This window comes from Fukomys damarensis, unplaced genomic scaffold (assembly GCF_012274545.1).
Source record: "Fukomys damarensis isolate Sample0158 unplaced genomic scaffold, DMR_v1.0_HiC HiC_scaffold_17, whole genome shotgun sequence".
Classification (NCBI taxonomy): domain Eukaryota; kingdom Metazoa; phylum Chordata; class Mammalia; order Rodentia; family Bathyergidae; genus Fukomys; species Fukomys damarensis.
Window position 1 is genome coordinate 31,783,251 of NW_022900929.1, and position 19,633 is coordinate 31,802,883.

A 19,633-nucleotide genomic window follows, 5' to 3' on the forward strand; every position below is an offset into this window, starting at 1 on the left:
CCTTCCCCTCCCCTTCCCTTCCCTTCTCCCTAACTGGGGATTTGAACCTATGGAATCCTGAACTACAGCTCTAGTCCTTTTTATTTTGTTTTGGGACAGTATCACCAGTTTCTCAGGTTGCCCTTGAGCCTGCGATCCTGTCTAGCCTCCCCAGTAGCTAGGATTATGGGCACCACTGTGCCTGGCTGGAAATGTTTTTATAAATTTTGTTGCTTGTTAGTTGGATCACAAGGAAGTTTCCTCAGATGTCTCTATTTGTGTTTTTTAGTTTTGTTTTGTTGCTAGGGATCCAGTGTTAGATAGGCAAGAGCTGTATCACTCCTGCCCTTTTTATTTTTTTAGTAAATGTTTGCAGTATATAATGATTACATTTATCTTGGGGAGTTGGTAAAATATACATAGTACAGCTTAATTCTTTCGTTCATCCCCTACACCTGCCATCCCTCCTTGTCCCTTCCCATTTACAAAAGCTATTTGCAATTTTTTCCTCAATTATTTTTCCATCCCCTCTTCCTCCCATCCCTCCTTCTTTTTCCATCTCTTGTTCCTCTTCCCATTTGAAAAAGATCTTCCTACTTCTTATTATCTCTTTTATTTTGTTTATTTATATTTTGGGTTTCTCATACAAGAGAAACCATGTGATATTTAAGCTTATGTGTCTGATTTATTTCACTTAATATTATGAATTCAAGGTGTACCTGTTTACCTTTGTAAGCCTGAAGTTTATCCTTCTTTGTGACAGAGTAGTATTCTGTTGCATATAAATATCACATTTTCTTAACACAGTCATCTCTTAATTGGTAATAGGGCATTTCCAAGATGTAGCTATTAGAAATTATGATGCTATAGCTGGGCATAGTGGCATATCCCTGTAGTCCCAGCACTGGGGAGGCTGAGGCAAGAGGATCACTGTGAGTTCAAGGCCAGCCTAGGCTATATAACAAGACCCTTTCTCAAAAAAAAAAAAGAAAAGAAAAAGAAAAAGAAAGAAAGAAAAGGGGGCCAGAGAAGTAGCTCAGCAGCACAGCACCTGCCTGGCAAGTGCAAAATCCTGAATCCAATCCCTAGTACCAGAAAGAAAAAAAAACTGATTCTATAAACATGGATATGCATGTATCACTGTAGTTTGATGATTTCAACTCTTTTGGGAAGATACCTAGAAGAGGAGTAGTTGAGTCAAATGGAATTTCTGTTTTTAATTTTTTGAGAAATCTTCCATAGTAATTATACTGCTTTAACTATATTGCTTTTCATTCCCACCAACAATGTAGGGAGATTCTGTTTTCCCTGCAGCCTCTCCATTATTTGTTATTATTTGATTTCTTGATTATGGCCATTTTTTGGGGGGGAGTAAGATGGCATCTCGGTGTTTTGGGGTTTGTTTTTTTTTTTTTTTTTTTTTTTTTTTGGTACCGGGGATTGAACTCAGGTCTTTGGGCTTGTGAGGCAGACGGTGGCACCACTGAGCTAAATTCCCAGCCCTTAGTGTTTTATTTGTATTTCTGTAATGCTCTGATATTGAACATTTTTTCATGTATTAGTCATTTGTACTTCTGAGAAATAATGCATTCATTTCAATTGATCATTTTTTCATTTTGTGGGGGGCTAATTTTTTTAAGTTCTTTATATACAGGCATTCCTCATTTAATGATGGAGTTATGGTCCTGCAACTTGATCATTAAATAAATTTGTCACTAAATGAGGAATTGTATATAGTATGTACATTACAATATTCAGGACAAAGAAATGGTAAAACTCCAATTTGATGACTGCTTTTATTTGCATAACACTTACAGTACTATAATGTATAACAACAAAACTACAGTACTGTATAGTACAATCAGCAAAAATTACAGTACTGTATGAACACGGTGTACTCAAAAGAAAAAAATTGAGACTATAAACAAGTACAGAGCTGTACAAAATAGGAAATGATGGGTTACAAGTCCAAACAGCATGCTTTAGTCCAGTTACAGTCATTAAACAGGTACAGTAGATCAGTAAAGGAGGACTGTCTGTATCTATTTTCTTTAAACCATGAATAGGTGAGCTGAGCATGGTGGTGCACACCTGTAATCCCAGGACCCAGGAGGCTGAGGCTTGAGGATCCCTATGAGCTCAAGGCTTGCTGGGCTACATAGTGAGTTCAAGACCAGCCTGAACTACATAGTAAGACCCTGTCTAACAAAAATAAACAACAACAACAACAAATTATGAATGAGTGTTGGATTTTTTTTCAAAGATTTTTTGGGGGCATTTATTGAGATGATCATGTGAATATTGTCCTAGTTTTTATTTATATGATATATTACAATTACATTTATTGATTTGCATATGTTTAACCAACCTTGCACACTGGAATGAAGCTTGCTTGGTTATAGTGTATAATCTTTTTGATGATTTGTTACATTCTATTTTCCAGTATCTTGTTAAAGACTTTCACATCTATGATCATTAGAGGTATTACCCTGTAGTTCTCTCTTTTGGTTGGATCCTCGGTCTGTTTTTGGAATCAGCATGATGCTAGCTTCCAGTAATGACCTTGGGAAGACTCCTCCTCTTTTGATTTCATTATGGAGTTTGAGGAGTATTGGAGTTATATCTTCCCTAAAGTTCTTATGGAATTCAGCATGCATCCATCTCATCCTGGGCTTAGTGGCTGGTTTTTTGTTGTTGTTGTTTGTTTGTTTGTTTTTTAACAGCTTTGATTTCATTGCCTATTTTTAGATTATTCAGGATTTTTAAGTCTTCTTGGTTCAGTTCTGGTAATTCAAGCATATCTAGGAATCTTTCCATTTTTCTGAGTTCTCCAATTTATTGGTATACAGGTTTGTGAAGTACAGTGGTTGCTAATAATCATCTGGATTTCAGCAGTGTCCTTTGTGATTTCACCTTTTTTATTTCTACACTTGATCTTAGCCAAAAGGCCGAGAAGCGATCACCTTTTTTATTTCTAATCACACTGATTTGTACCTCTTTGTGGGTGTGTGTGTGTGTGTGTGTGTGTGTGTGTGAAATTGGCTGAGTTTCTCCATTTTGTTTATTCTTCCAAAGGACCAGCTCTTTGATTCATTGATTCTTTGAATTGTTTTTTTTTCTTAAGTGTCCATTTCATTGATACCTGCTGTGATCTTTATAATTTCCTTTTTGTACTAGCTCAATTTGAATTGTTCTTGTTCTTGTTCTCGGATCTTGAAATGCATCATGAAGTTATTTGTTTGGGCTCCCTCAGTTTTTCTGATGTGAGCATTCATAGCATCCTCCCTCTTAGGACAGCTTTCATTGTGTTCCGTAAATTATAGTATGTTGTATTGGTATTGTCATTTAATTCTAGGAACTTTCATATTTTGTCTTAATTTCTTGTGTAACTCATTGATAATTCAAAAATGTTTTGTTTAATTTTCATGCATTTGCATAATTTCTGTGGTTTCTTTTGGCATTGGTTTCTACTTTCATTGCACTATTATCTAATATGCATGGAAAATTTTGATTCCTTTGCATTTATTTAAGCATGCTTTATTGGCTAGTACATGACCTATTTTGGAGAAAGTTCCGTGTGCTGTTGAATGTGTATTCTGTTGCTGGATAGAATACTATATGTCTATTAAATCCACTTGTTCAATGGTTTGGTTCAACTCTGATATTTCTTTGTTAATGTTTTGTTTAGTTGATTGTTTATGATAGTGGGGGATTAAAGTCCCCAACTATAATTGTATTGATGCTTAACTGATTTTTTTTAATGTCCGGTAGTGTTTATTTTATGAAGTTAGGTTCACTGTTGATTATTGGATATAGGCTTATAATTGTTATTTCTTCCTGTTGAATAATTCCCTTAACCACTATGTAGTGTCCTTTTTTGTTTCTTCTGTTCAGTTTTGGCTTGAAACCCACTTTCTCTAAAAGTAAGATAGCTACTACTACTTGTTTTCAGGTTCGCATTGCATGTAGTATTGTTTTCCATCCTTTGATTTTTAGTCTGTGATTTCCTTTTTGGTTATATGTGTTTCTTGTATACAGCATAGCATTAGATTGCGTTTCTAGATCCGTTCTTCTAATTCCTTTGGTGAACAAATTGAGACTATTCACATTGATAGTTATAACTGGTGGATATTGACTTGTTTTGTTACTGTATTATTTTCCTGCTGCTGATTGCCTTTCTTTTCTCTTTCACTTAATCCCTTGCCCTATGGTGCATTCATTTTATTGGACATTTTGGTATTGCTGGGTTTATTGTCTGTTTCTAGGATATCCTTGAGAATTTTTTGGAGTGCTGACTTGGTGATCATGAATTTCTTTAGGTGCTGTGTATGATGGAACCATCTTATTTTTCCATCAATTTTTGAAAGATAATTTTGCTGGTTATATCAGTGGATTGGAAGTTTTCTTTTAGAGCTTGAAACATTTCACTCCTATCTCTTCTTACATTTAAGGTTTATGTTGAAAAATCTTCAGCTGGGCGTGGTGGCACACGCCTATAATCCCAGCACCCAGAAAGCTGAAGCAGGAGGATCACTGTGAGTTGGAGACCAGCCTGGGCTACATAGTGAGTTCCAGGTCAGTCTCAACTATATAGTGAGATCCTGTCTCAAAAAAAAAAAAAAAAAAAAATCTATACTTCTGACAGATTTTTCTTTGTAAATGATGTGTTGCTTTTCTGTAACAGCTTTTAAGATTCTGTTCTCTTGTTGGGTTTTTGGCATTTTTACTGTGATGTGTCATACATGGAGTGATTTTTTTCTGATTGTGGCTGTTTGGGGTTTCATATGCCTAGTTTATCAATATATTAAATTCTTTTTCCATCTTTGGAGAGTTTTCTATCTGTAAACAGGTTTTTTATGCCTTTTGTACCATCTTCTGATTTTTCATTAATTTCACTTAATCTTAAATGAGTCTTTGCATCATCTAGCAGCTGTCAGATCCATTTGTTGTTTTTAAGGTATCTCTCATTATCTGATCCCCAACCACAGCCCTATCTTCTAGAGCTGACACTTTGTCCATGCATTGATCACTTTTGCTGCCCATACTATTTTTTTCTCGAGTTTATTGGTACATTTTAGGTATACAGTACAGTTACATTCATTATTGGGATCTTGTACCTTTACATGACAGGTCTTGGTTCTCATTTCCTCCTCCCCTCTCCATTTACAAACATTTTATTTGCATTTTTTTTTCATTTTCTCATATTTTTTTCTTTTCCCTTATTACCTTTCCCCTACCCTTCCCACTTTCCCTACACATTTAGCCCTTTTCTTCCTATTTCACATTGTCAATTGTCTCATTAGGATCTTATGTACTATTATAGTTTATTCACACCAGAGAAACTATTCGCTATTTACACATGTGTGACTTATTTCACTTAGGAGTATATCCTCAATATGTATCCATTTTCCTATGAATGAATCTAATTTCTCATTCTTTATGGCTGAGTAGTGTTCCATTTTATAGAAAAAGCACATCTTTATGCAGTTTCCAACTGATGGGCAAATGGGCTGTTTCCAAGTTTTAGCTATTACAAACTGTGCTGCTGTAAACATAGGTGCGCATATATTACTGTGATATGCTCCTTTTCTTTTGGAAAGATACCCAGCAGAGAGATGGCTGGGTCAAATGGAACCTCTAGTCCCAGTTCTTTGAGTTATCTCCATATTGATTTCCATAGTGGTTGCACCAGTCTGTGCTCCCACCAACAATGGAGAAGGGTTCCTTTCTCCCCACAATGCTGCCAGCATTTGTTATTGTTTGATTTCTTGATAGCAGCCATTCTTTGTGAGGTGAGGTGGAATCTCAGAGTTGTTTTCATCTGCATCTCTTAAATGACCAGTGATATGGAACATTTTTTCATATTTTTACTTGCTGCTTTTACTTCTTTGTCTGAGAAATGTCTGTTCATTTTGGATGCCCATTTTTGAATCAGGTCTTTATATTTGGGGGCTGATTTTTTTGTTAGTTCTTTATATGTTCTAGATAATAGTCCTTTGTCTGAGAAGCAGCTGGTAAAAATTTTTTCCCACATTGTAGGTTGTCTTTTAGTTCTGTTGATGGTTTCTTTTGCAGTGCAGAAGCTTTTTAAAAAGATGAGATCCCGGTTGTTGATTCTTTGTGTTAGTTCCTGTGCTACTGAGGATTTGTTCATAAAATCTTTTCCTATGCCAGTGTCTTCAAAAGTTCTGCCTAACCTATCCTCCAGCAAGGTTAGTGTTTCTTTTTTAATATTTAGATCTTTAATCCATTTCCATTTTAGTTTAGTGCATGGTGAAAGATAAGGGTCTGGTTTTAATCTTTGGCAGGTTGAAATCCAGTTTTTCCAACACCATTTATTAAAGAGACTATCTTGGGGGCCGGGGATTTAGCTCAGCGGTTCGGTGGCCTGCCTTGCAAGCGCAAGGACCCAAGTTCAATACCCGGTACCAAAAAAAAAAAAAGAGAGAGAGACTATCTTGCTTCCAGTGAGGATGGTCGACTCCTTTGTCAAAGATGAGGTAGCAAATAATGACAGTTTAACTTCTTCCTTCCCTATATTTATTGCTTTAATTTCTTTCTCTTGTCTAATTGCTGTGGCTAATGTTTCCAAAACTATATTGAAGAGGAGTGGTGATAGTGGGCATCCTTGTCTTGTTCCTGATTTTAATGTGAAGCTTTTCAGTTTTTAGCCATTTAATATGATGTTGGCTGTTGGTTTTTCATAGATAGCCTTTATTAAGTTGAGATATAGCCCATCTATTCTATTTTTTTTCAGGGTTTTTATCATGAATGGGTGTTGAATTTTGTCAAATGCTTTTTCTGCTTCTATTGAGAGGATCATCTGGTTTTTGTCCTTGACTCTGTTAATATAGTGTATTACATTTATTGACTTACGTATGTTGAACCATCCTTGCATCCCTGGTATAAATCCAGCTTGGTCAGGATGTATGATTTTCTTGATGATCCTCTGTATTCTGTTTGCTAGTATCTTATTAAGGATTTTTGCATCTATATTCATTAAGGAGATTGGCCTGTAGTTCTCTTTTTTAGTTGGGTCTTTCCCTGGTTTGGGAATCAAAGTGATACCTGCTTCCAGGAATGAATTCGAAAGTATTGCTTCCCTTTCAATTTCATTGAAAAGTTTAAAGAGCTGGGGATTTAGCTCAGCGGTTCGATGGCCTGCCTTGCAAGCGCAAGGACCCAAGTTCAATCCCTGGTACCAAAAAAAAAAAAAAAAAAAGGAAAAAAAGAAAGAAAAGCTTAAACAGTAGTGGCTGTAGTTCTTCTCTATATGTCTTGTAAAATTCAGCAGTGAATCCAGCAGGACCTGGGCTTTTCTTTGTTGGTAAACTTTTAATTACATTTTCAGTTTCACTGATTGTAATTGGGGTGTTTAAAATGTTTTTATCTTCTTCGTTCAACTTTGGTAGTTCATAAGTATCTAGAAATTTGTCCATTTCTTCTGTGTTTTCCATTTTATTAGAGTACAGATTCTCCAAGTAGGTATTGATGATCCTCTGGAATTCTGTTGGATCTGTTGTGACTTCACCTTTTTCATTCCTAATTTCATGGATCTGAGCCTTTTCTTTCCTTTTTTGGATAGGGTTAACTAAAAGTTTATCAGTTTTATTTATTCTTTCAAAAAACCAACTCTTCAATTTATTTATTTTTTTGTATTGTTTTCTTAGTTTCCATTGCTGATTTCTGCTCTGATCTTTATAATTTCCTCTCTTGTAGGAGCTTTGGTTTTTCTTGCTCTTGTTTTTCTAGGAGTCTAAGATTCATCGTTAGATTATTTGAGCTCGCTTTGTTTTCCTAGTGTGGGCATTCACCCATACTATTAATACAATTTTTAATCCCCTGGATTTTCATTTGAAACTTTTTTAGACTTTTAATTCTTTTATGTGCTCGGCATCGTGTTTTATACCTTTTTCTTTAGCTCCACTGATTTTTTTTATTAGTGTGTTCTGTAGACTCACTGATCATTTGTTTCATTAGGGTCATTATTTTTTAGTATATCTTGTTTGAATTAACCAAGCACTTTATTCATGCTTTGTTACTTCCGCTGGTATCTTTCAGGCAGCTATTCAGATAATTCAGCTGTGTGGCTTTTAATTTCTTACCTTTCAATGTCCCTTGGGCTGTCTTTGAGGGAATTGGCAGTTTTTGAAGTCATTTTGTTACTTTGTCTTCTCATATTTCTAGTTTCTTTCTTTTTTCTGTACTTAGACTTGCAGGCTGATTATAGTGGATAGCTTGCTGTTTGTATAGAGACCTCTTTAGTTAATGTCTATTCTTCTGCTATATCCTCTAGGCATAGCTAACTGTTGACCTTTGCCTCTGTCCCAGAATCCAGCCACCTCCATTTGTTTGGGAGATGAAGTTGCAGTTTATTTGGCCCAGTACTCAGTTCTTGGAGAATGGGCTACAGTATTGTTTATGACCACACCCACAGGTAATTCATAAATAGGCATACACAGAGAAAACGAAATGATAGTAACAACTTTGCCGCCTGTTGTAGTAGTAGATTCAGCAACAGTAGCATCAAATACCAACTGGATATTGACAAACCCTGAGAATCAATAATATGCCACCCTTACCTGAAGAAAAGAGATCTGTGATTGTAATAGAAACACCAAAACCAGATAATGACTGACAGTGAATATCTACTCAATGGAACAGCTTTACCTCCAGTAACAGTACAACAGTGTTCAAACATAGTAAGACATAGTTAATCATCTATAGATTCATAAAGCCTAATGGCTATACTAGTAAGGATAGAAGCTGTAGGAATGGAATCATGAAGAAAGAATTTGAAAAATTAAGCAATGGAAGATAAGGTGATAAAAGTGAAATAAAGGAATCTATTAAGGCAGTAAAGGGAAAATAGTATTAGATAAAAGTAACAGAAAAAAAGGAAAAATAAATAAGAGAAAAGATTAAACTAAAGGAAAAATTGTTAAGGGAACAAATTAGAAAAGAAAGGACTAAATCAAACAAAGATAATGAAGGAAAAGAGAAAAAACAGGAGAATAAAATGGGTTAAAAGAAAAAAAATCATCCTTTGTATTTCCAATTGAGTGGTTTCCTTTCAGGATCTAGTCTTTTGTGTTTTGTTTGTTTTGGTGTTTTGAGAGAAGGTCTTGCTATGAGATTCAGGCTGGCCTTGAACTCAGAGCAGTTCAGCCTCCCAAGTGCTCCTGCCTCAGCCTCCTACGTACTGGGATTACAGACATGTGATCCCATGCCCATTTCCCACAATCTAACAAGTCACCATCCTCCCCGTCCCACTTTATAACCTGTGATTTTATGAGGTGACCCCTCTGCTTAGAGGCTTCCCCCAGAATGGGCTGGGAATGTTGCTCAGCGGCATGTGCCAAGTCATGAATTTTATCCCCAGTACAAAAAAAAAGGTGCCTGCCCCACCCTCACCCCTGACTGTGGCAACTGTCCAAGGCAAGACATAATCTGCTCCTGTTATTATTCAAATCAATCCCTTCCCGTGAAGGTGCCTGATTAAACGCTCTGGCCGTGTTGCACTCTGGTAATATGGCAGGTGCTGCACTGGATTTCTTCTCAAACTCTCCCCTCGTGAACTCACTTTTGGGATAAAACACCACATAGGTTTTTAGTTTATACTAGCTGTAGGCTTTTCTGTGTCCATTATTGCTCCCTGACTCTTCAGGGTATACTGCTTCTTCAGGGTGTTGGCCTTGTTCTTGATCTGGTTTGTTAGACACCTCTGTGGCCCTGTGCTGAGGGGAACCAAGGTACAAAGACAGGAGATGATGGTTTGATACTACCATTGGGTGAGGTCATCTTCCTTATGCCAGTCAGCTGCCCCCCCACCCCCATTTTTTAAAGGGCCTTTTTATTTCTTTATTTTATTTTATTTCTTTATTTATTTTTTTGGTACTGGGAATCAAACTCAGGTCCTTGTGCTTGCAAAGCAGGTGCCAGAACCACTGAGCTAAATCCCTAGCCCCTATTTCTTTAAATTTCTAAGCAGGATGACCAGTATATTCTCAGATTGTTTTCTGGTTTGTCAGTAGTCCACATTATATGTAGAATCATCTAACCATCCATTTTGAAACCAATTTGAGTGCTAAGAAAGGAGGAAAGCTTACTCGGCTTCCCCATCCTTGAATGTGGGCTTCTGTCCTCTGTGTTCAGCAGCACTCCAGAACTGCTATTCTGTTTCCTTCACCAAATTTAAATGAATATGACTAAACAAGTAAATGAATAATCCATGTTTTTTTATATGAAAGCTCTAAATAGTATTAAGTTCTCTGGAATTTAAAAATGTTTTCTTTTTTCTTTGCTCTAAAGTCTAATAAAAGCATTGTGTTTATCTTTACTGCCTCATGGTGCTAGCTCATCTTTTCCCCCTAATACACAGAACATCAGCCTTCCTCTTCATTTTATCAAGTTCTGTGAATCTTTTGAGACCCACCTGAAATCATGCTCTTTTTTTATTATTTTATTGGTGCCAAATAGTTTATCTGGTGTGAGAAACAAAGTCTAAAGAAAGATCCATCTCTTTCTTGACATTTTTTATTTACTAAACTCTTTTGACCCATAATCTTAGACTCATTTCATAATTTTTCTCTTACTTGAACTTTTGTGGTACTTTGTTCTACCAATAATAGGTATTAAACGCACTGAACTACATCAGTAACCTTTTTTTTTGACACAAGGTCTAAGTTGCCCAGGCTGGACTAGAACTTGCTATATTTATGCCTTAGCCTCCCAGAGGCCTGTGCCACCAGGCCTGGGTGGTACTTCTGCTTTGATACATTTTATTATTTAATTGTATAATGTTCTGTTAGTTCCTAACTTGTTCCATTTCCTGCATGGAGCTTGTATAAGCTCCTTGAGAACCCCAAACCCATGACTTGTTCTTTCACTTTTTTTTTTTTTTCTTTAGCAATGGGTTCTTACTGTATGGCCTGGGTTAGTTTCAAACTCATAGGCTCAAATGATCCTCCCACCTCAATCTCCTGAGGAAGTGGGGTTTACTTCTTCAGTTCATTGTGAGTGACTTTTTTCTTCAACTTTACCTTAGCTGTTCATTCTCATAGTCATACCCTGGGCCTTGTCCGCATTTGAAATTGTTCCTCCCCAAAATCACTGCACATTTCATTTTGACCATAACTTCCCATACTTTCTAGCATACTTGCTCAAGTACTCTCACAGCTCCCGTCATCTGACTTCATTGGAATTTCCAGTTCCTTAACCTTCCAATCTTCACCCCGCCTCCTGTCTTCACTTCCCTTTTGTTCCAGCATAGATTTTGTGATCTGACATTCTAGTTGGTTTCTTGCATGTACAGTAAACTCTTGTGCCTACTCTGTGATAGTTCTCTCTGTCAAAATGTTAACCTTGAGCAGAACCTTTATTCTGTCTTCTTAGTGCCTGTAACCAAGCAATTGAGCACTTGTGAGAAAACTGCAAAAGAAAATTGACAGTACTCTTAAGTTCACATTCACTATCTTCAGTTGGTTTCTTTCACAGTATTTCTTGAAAGTTTTACAATGATTTTTTACAAGCCCATTCCTTATAACATTTTAAAATCTGTGATTTTCAAACCCACTTATCTTTTTATTCCTAAGTTTTCTTGAATGATCTTGCTTCCTACTCTATAAAGTATAAATCCTACCTTCTCTTATCACTTTAACAAATGTGTCAGCCTGTTACCTTCAAATTGTTAAAAGGGTTAGTACTTATTGAACCACGTGCTTCGTGGGAATAAATGTTTTCCCTTCTCCTCTAGCTGTTTTCTGCCTAAATCCTCCTTTAGATTCCTTTTCCCTGCTAAGATAATAGTTAAAAATCCTTAATAGCCAAAAAGGCCTTGCCAACCTTTCGAGCTTCATCTCACTCCACCTTGCTTCTCATTTACTGTGCTTTAGCCTCTTGTTTCTCACGTGTGAGAGCCCTCTTTGTATGCATCCTGTCTTCCTATGTCCACCCATATAATTTGCCTTCATGGTCTCAGCCTAAATCTTATTTTGTAATGGTGGTACAGTGATTAAAAATCTGGATTTAGCTGGCATGGTGGTGCACGCCTTTTATCCCAGCATTCGGGAGGCTGAGGCAGGAGGATTGCTGTAAGTTCGAGACCAGCCCGGGCTACATAGTGAGTTCCAGGTTAGTCTCAACTACATAGCGAGACCCTGTCTCAAAAAACAAACAAAAAATCTGGACTTGCTGGCTAAATTAACCCAGTTCAAAGTTTCTCTTAGCCTTAGTTTCCTTATCCATGAAGTTGGGCTATATTTACTTCAATAGGGTTGTTGAAAGGCTCAAATAAGAGTAAGAGTTTAGTCAGGTGTTTGGCTCATATCTGTTATCCCAGCAGTCTGGGAGAATAAAAAAGGACAGGGGATGTAGCTCACTGTGAACACCCTGGGTTCAATCTATAGTACTACCAAAAAAAAAAAAAAAGTTTAAAGTGTTTATTTAGTGCAACAATATAGTAGACAATAATTATTTTTATTGCTTTATAAAGCTTACGGCCCTTAACAGAGTCAAATTCTTGAGTTTGATTTTATCACTATGCTGCAAGCAAGGGGAGATGAATTCTATTCAGAGTATTTGTCTATACTGTTCCTTTTCTGTGACCCCCTTCCCTATTTTTAACACAGATTTAGGTTTGATCATCATTTTTATTATGGCTCTCATTTTTAAATGTAGGCAACATCCAGGATACTTACTATGTGAAAGAACACTAGAAGACCTTCCTGTTCAAGGACCTAAGGGGATCGATGAAGATGATCCTATTAACTCTGTTCACAGCTTGAAACTGACCAAGTTTTCCTTCCAGGTTGATAGGTACAAAAATTTCCTTTTATTTAGTTTATTTCCACTTTTTTTTCATGCTGCCTCTGTACCTTTTCACTAAAGGTCTTTACTAGGTCAATACTTATTTTTTAAAGAGCATGTTTGGCCTGGTTTAGTGTTTTTACTTAAGTCCTTTTATTGTAACTAGTGTGTTACTCTGTCTTCCAGGTCTTGGAATGCCCAGCTATTAGCATTGAATGAAAGAATAAAGAGCTCCAAACTAGAGATTTCTTCTTGTGATCCATGGTTCCAGGATATTTTGCATTTGGAGTCCCCTACATCTGGCAATCATGGTACTGGTGTGCCGAGCTGGGTTTTTATTTCACAGGACATAATGTGGGACCAGTATAATCTTCCACAGAGAGATCATGCCAGGACCAATGATCCTGGAAGATCATTGAAGATAATGCACCTCCATGAACAAGAGGAACTCGCAGAGCTTAAGTGTGTGTCCGTGACAGGATTCACTGCACTGTTTATCTGGGCAGTGGAAACGAGTGACAAGTACACCATTCTCCTCTGGGATTTGGAGACCCAGGCTTTGCAGTGTTTCTCCCTTGGCCAGAAGTGTATTCCTGTAAACAGTAGTGGAGACCAGCGACTGTGCTTTGTTTTGACAGGTAAGACTATCTTGTATCAAGCTGGAACACATACTGAGAGGTGTGGTTTCTTAATGTATTTTACTTCTGCCTTGGTCCCTACACATGGCTACTCTTCCCTTGATGTAATCATCCATGGATGAAATCTGGTCTTTGTCTTGCTAACACTGTCTCATATTTTGATTTTTAATTAAGATCATTTCTCTCCAGCTAATGCCAAGTTTAAGAGTAATGAAGGATGCTAGAGATGTAGCTCAGTGGCACTGCGCCTACCTGGCAAGCATTCAATCACCAGTACTGGGAAAATAAAAGAGTAATGAAGGTTAAAATGTTAACCCAGAGAATCTTAGTTTGACTTCAGTTTGTACAAGCAAAGGTTACAAACTGGCTGCTCATGGACCATGCATGAAGTACAGATTTAATTTATTTATTCGGTACTATCTAGATATTTAAAAAAGACTATTATAAATAGGCAGAATTAGAAGATTTTTAGTCGGGCGTGGTGGCTCACGCCTGTAATCCCAGCACTGGGGAGGCTGAGGCAGGAGGATCGCTGTGAGTTCCGGACCATCATGGGCTACATAGTGAGACCCTGTCTCAAAAAAAAAAAAAAAAAGAAATAGAAGATTTTTACACAAAATTTAGATTTCCAGGTATTACTGATCTAACAATACTAGGCCAGTATTCCTGCACAGGAACTTGAAAGTTGAACCTAATTTCAATTGTTTCAGAGTCTTAGATGGACCGTTTTATTTCCGTTTACCTTGCACTTTACTTACTACGTCGTAGCCCACGTAGGCACAGGGTGTTTTGATGTGTCACGTGTGCTTCATTGAGTACTCACCATGTGACTTACAAGGGCTGTAACTGGACTGTGTTTCTTCTTTGGTGCTCTGATTTTGTTAATCACCTATTTGTTTGTCAGGAGTATGCTATTTTATTATAGTAAACTAAACCTGAACATCTCTGTAAATAATTAAAGGCTCCAGGTATCAATTGTACAAGATAATTTAAGACAGAAATGTGAAGTTTCAGTGCTATTTTCATGCATTTTTTTTGTTGTTGCTTTTTGTGATACTAGAGTTTGAACCCAGGGCCTCCCTTATGCTGTGTAAGCACTCTGCCCATGAGCTACATCTCCAGCCACACTTCATATAAGAATTTGCTTGTGATTAGTATTTTAAAAATAAAAATCTTGAAAACATTGAAAATCCGTGAGTTAAAGTCATAATACATGATATCCAGTAAATATATTTTTAACTACAGTACTGAACTTTTGAATAAATAGAGATTTAATTCCTAGTTCTAAAGCCTGCCCTAGTAATTTATAAAATCTAATTTTTATTTTTCCTGTAGAAAACGGACTATGTCTGATTTTGTTTGGTTTGACTCAAGAGGAATTTTTAAGCAGACTAATGATCCACGGAAGTGCCAGCATTGTGGACTCTCTTTGTCATCTCAACGGGTGGGGGAGGTGCTCGATTCCCATACATGCCCTGGAGGTAACAGAACTAAGTATCTGTAGATTTTTGCTTGCTGTCGCACATTCTTTTTTTGACTGGGGATCTGAGAGAATTCATTTAGCCTAGCAGCAAAAAGAACTAATCTTTATCCATTCATTTTTTCAGGTCTATTTCATTTCTCTAACTCTGCTTAGTAGTTTACCCTTTTTGACTTTAAAAGATACACGATGATATGAGGTTACAGCCAGGCATAGTAGTGCATACCTGTAGTTCCAGCGCTCCAAGAGTGCTGCAAATTCAAGACCAACCTGAGGTACATGGGGTGTTCAAGAACAGCCTGAACTACATGGTGAGACCCTTTCTTAAAAAAAAAAACAAAAACCAAAAACCTTAAAGTGAAAGCTGGCTGTGGAATGCTTGAGCTTCTATTTTGCTACTGCTGCTTTAACCTATCCAGGTATAACCTGAATTTATATACTTTTTTGGGGGGTGGGAACTGGGGATTGAACTTCAGACCTTGCACTTGCAAGGCAAGTGGCAGCACCACTGAACTAAATCCCCTGCCCTGTATAACATTTTATGATTCACACATGCTCATATTTATTATAATTTTTTGTCCTAAAAACAAAACTATATGTGATAAATTGGGTAGTTTTAGTCTCTTCATTTAATAGGTGAGGAAACTTGGAGTCAGAATGGTTGAGTGAGTGACCCAGAGCCATACTAATAAAAACAGTATCTAGAATCAATTCAGGACACTTTCCACAATACTTCACAGCCCCCGAAAGAGAGTGATCTTATGTGCCAGAGTTTTTTATTTTTTTAATGACAGCCTTCATGACATATAAATAATGTATATAGCATAAAATTCAACCTTTTAAATTACAATTTTGTGCTTTTTAGTATATTTAGAATTGTGCAGCCATCACCACTAATTCTAAAACATTTTCTTTATCCCAAAAAGAAACCCTGCACCTATTAATGGTTTTTGTTTTTGTTTTTGTTCTTTTTTGTGCAGGCTGCCCTTTGAACTCACTATGTAGCCCAGGCTGGCCTTGAACTCACAGTGACCCTCCTGCCTCAGTGTCCCACGTGCTGGGATTACAAGTGTGCACCACTACACTTAGCTCCCATTAGCATTTATTTTCTGTTTATTCCTTGCTGCCCCCTAGTACCAAACCCTAATCCAATTACCGACTCTGAGTCTTCCTATTCCAAACTTTTCATATATATGGAATTATAAAATAGTTGGCCTTTTGTGAAGACCTTGCACTTAACATGTTTTCAGGTTTCATCTGTGTTGTAGAATGTAGCATCTAGATTCACCAGTGCTTAATATTTTACCGTATTTGTTTTGTGTGTACTTTTTAAAATCCAGCTATATCATTATTTGCATCTATCTAAGCTTTAGCTATTATGAGTATACTGCTATAAACATGAGTATATCTGTATCACCATGATGTGCTGTCTTTACTCTTTGAAGAAAATACCCAGAAGAGGAATAGCTGGGTCAAATAGGATTTCTATATTTTGTTTTTTGAGGCAGGATCTCACTGTGTAGTCCAGGCTGGCCTCAAAGTCATAGCAATCCTGCCTCAGCCTCCCAAGTGCTGGGATTACAGGTGTGCACTACCATGCCTGGCTGATTTATTGATGATAGCCATTCTTTCTAAAGTGGAATCTCAGTGTTGTTTTTATTTGCATTTCTCTAGTGATAATGAACATTTTTTCATGTATTGGCCATTTGTACTTCTGAGGAGTGTCTATTATTTCACTTGCACTTTTTTGTTTTTGTTTTTGTTTTTGGTACCAGGGATTGAACTCAGGACCTTTCGCTTGCAAGGTAGGCAGCAGTACCACTGAGCTAAATCCCCGTCCCACATACACACTTTTTTATAGAGTCTTATTTTGAGGACTCTATAGTTTTTGAGATTTTAATATATTCTAGATGTTAGTCCTGTGTCCGAGGAATAGCTGGTAAAATTGTTCTCCATTTCTGTAGGTTGTCTCTTCACTTCTGTTGGTTGTTTTCTTTGCTGAGCAGGTTTTTTTTTTTAAACTTAATGTAATCCCATTTGTTGGTTCTTCATGTTATTTTTTGTGCAGTTGGGGCTCTGTCCCAAAAGTCCTTGCCTATGCCTGTGTCTTCAACAGTTTTAACCTATTTTATCATCTAAAAGATCAAGTATTTCAATTTTCATATTTAGATCTTTGATCCATTTTGATTTTAGTTTGGTGCATGGTGAGCGATACCAATATAGACTCAATCTTCTGCATGTGGATAGCCAGTTTTCCTAGCACCATTTATTAAAGAGGCTATTTTTCTTCAAGCATATTTTTGGCCCCTTTGTCCAATATCAGATGACTTAATTTGTCTGAGGTTGTTACTTCATCTTCCATTCTATTGATCCACAGGTCTGTTTAGTGCCAGTATCGTGCTGTTTTTATCACTGTAGCTTTGTAGTATAACTTCTGGGATTGTGATGCCTCTTGTTCTGCTCTTGTTGTCCAGGATTGTTTTTGCTATTCTGAATCTCTTCTGGTTCCATATGAATTTTAGGATTATTTGCTCTAGTTCTGTTGGTATTTTGATTAAGATTGCATTAAATATGTATATGAGTTTTAGTAGTATGGCCATCTTGACAGTGTTGGTTCTGCCTATCAAGGAACAGGGGTTATATTTCCATTTTTTGATGTCCCCTTCGATCTCCTTTTTCAGAGTACCATAGTTTTTGTTGTAGAGCTATTTCACTTACCCAGGTTAGATTGTCATTTGCCTTAACTATTTGATTTTTTTTATGCTACTGTGAGTGTTATTGTTTTCCTTAAGTGTACAGGAACACTGTTGACTTTTGTATCTTCCTACATTTTGAGTTTGATTATAAATTCTAGGAATCTTTTGGTGGAATTTTTTCTGTCTTCTGTGTAGAGAATCATGTCATCTGCAAATAATGGTAATTTGACCTCTTCTTTTCTTAAACATATTCCTTCTGTTTCTTTATCTCCTGCCTGATTGTTCTGGCTACTGTTTCTAATACTATTTTTTTTTTTCAAATACTGTATTATATTGAACAAGTGTGGTAATAGTGGACATTCTTGTCTTTTTTCTAATTTTATCAGTAAAGCTTTCAGCTTTTCCTCATTTAATATGTTGGCAGTAGGCTTGTCATAAATACTTTTTATCAGGGCTGGGGTAGCTCAGTGGTTCTGCTGCCTGCCTTGCAAGGACAAGGACCCGAGTTTGATCCCCAGTACTAAAAAAAAAAAAAAAAAAAGAAAGCTTTTATCAGATTGGGATTAGATCCTTCTATCCCTATTTTCTTTAGAATTTTTATTATGAATGGATGTTGGATTTTGTCTGTGTCAATTCAGATGATCATGGGATTTTTATCCTTACTACTGTTTATCTGATGTGTTACATTTGTTAATTTGCATACGTTGAACCATTCCGGCATCCCTGGGATGAAGCCTACTTGGTCAGGATGTATGACCTTTTTTTTTTTTTGGTACGGGGATTGAACTTGGGTCCTTGTACTTGCGAGGCCGGCAGCAGAACCACTGAGCTAAATCCCCGGCCCCTGTATGATCTTTTTGATGACTTGTTGCATTCTGTTTGCCAGTGTCTTATTGAGGATTTTTGCATCTATGTTCATTAAAGAGATTGTCATTTGCCCATTTATTGATTAGGCTGTTTGGGATGTTTTTTGTTTTGGGTTTTTTTTCTTGTTTTTTGTTCTCTTTATATATTCTAGATATTAATCCTCTGTTAGGAGAGTAGTTGGCAAAGATTTTTTCCCATTCTGTAGGCTGTCTTTTCACTGTTAGCTGTTTCTCTTGCTATGCAAAAATTTTAATTTGATGTGGTTCCATTTGTTGATTCCTGGTATTATTTCCTATGCTATTGCAGTCTCTTATTTGATAAATCATCATCTGTTCCAACAGCTTCTAGTATTTCCTCTAGTGTTCTCTTACCAGTTTCAAGGTTTTCAAGTCTTCTATCTAGGTTTTTGATCCATTTTTAATTGATTTTTGTGCAGGGGTAGAGATAGGGATCTAGTTTTGATCTTCTAAGTAGATAATCCAATTTCCCCAGCCCCATTTATTTGTTAAAGAGGCTGTATTTTCTCCAGCTTATGTTTTTAATTCTCATTGTCCAAAATTAGATGTCTGTCATTACATGGGTTTATTTCTGTGTCCTATATTTTGTACATTGGTCTATGTATCCATTTTTGTGCCAGTGCTGTGCTGTTTTTGTTATGGCTTTATAGTAAAATTTGAAATAGATATTGCGATGCCTCCAGCCTTACTCTTTTTGCTTAGGATTGCTTTGGCTATTCTGGATCTTTATGTTTTCATATGAATTGTAAGATTTTTTTTTTCTAGTTCTGTGAAGGATATCATTGGCATTTTGATGAAAATTGCATTGAATCTCTACATTGCTTCTGGTAATATGACCATTTCAACAATGTTAATTCTGCCAATCCGTGAACATGGATGGTCTTTCCATCTTCTGATGTCTTTTTCAATTTTTTTCAGTATTCTCAAATTTTCTTTGTAAAATCTTTCAACTCCTTGGTTAGATTGATCCAGGTATTTCATCTTTTAGGTATGTATATATTTGTTTATTAGCTATTGTGAACAAAATTTTTTTGCCTGCTTTCTTTTTCAGCAAGTTTATTGGTATATAGAAAAGCTTGTTGATTTTATGTTCTGCTACTTTGCTGAATTTCTTTGTCAGCTCTTACTGTTCTTTTTGTTTTTTTTTTT

The 19,633-nt window shown here is 36.6% G+C and overlaps 1 protein-coding gene across 2 annotated transcripts in view; it reads left to right on the top strand.

Moving 5' to 3' along the window:
* Positions 1-19,633, top strand: part of Spg11 (SPG11 vesicle trafficking associated, spatacsin) — a 93,940-nt gene that overhangs the window by 7,688 nt on the left and 66,619 nt on the right. The window contains exons 1-4 of one of the 2 annotated variants that reach the window (XM_033764939.1): positions 8,179-8,416; positions 12,658-12,795; positions 12,973-13,424; positions 14,760-14,905. In XM_033764939.1, coding sequence (XP_033620830.1) covers positions 8,382-8,416; positions 12,658-12,795; positions 12,973-13,424; positions 14,760-14,905 — 771 coding nt within the window. In that variant the 5' untranslated portion in view covers positions 8,179-8,381. Of the gene's footprint in view, positions 1-8,178; positions 8,417-12,657; positions 12,796-12,972; positions 13,425-14,759; positions 14,906-19,633 lie in introns of those variants that run through there. The other variant, XM_033764938.1, reaches the window with a different exon arrangement.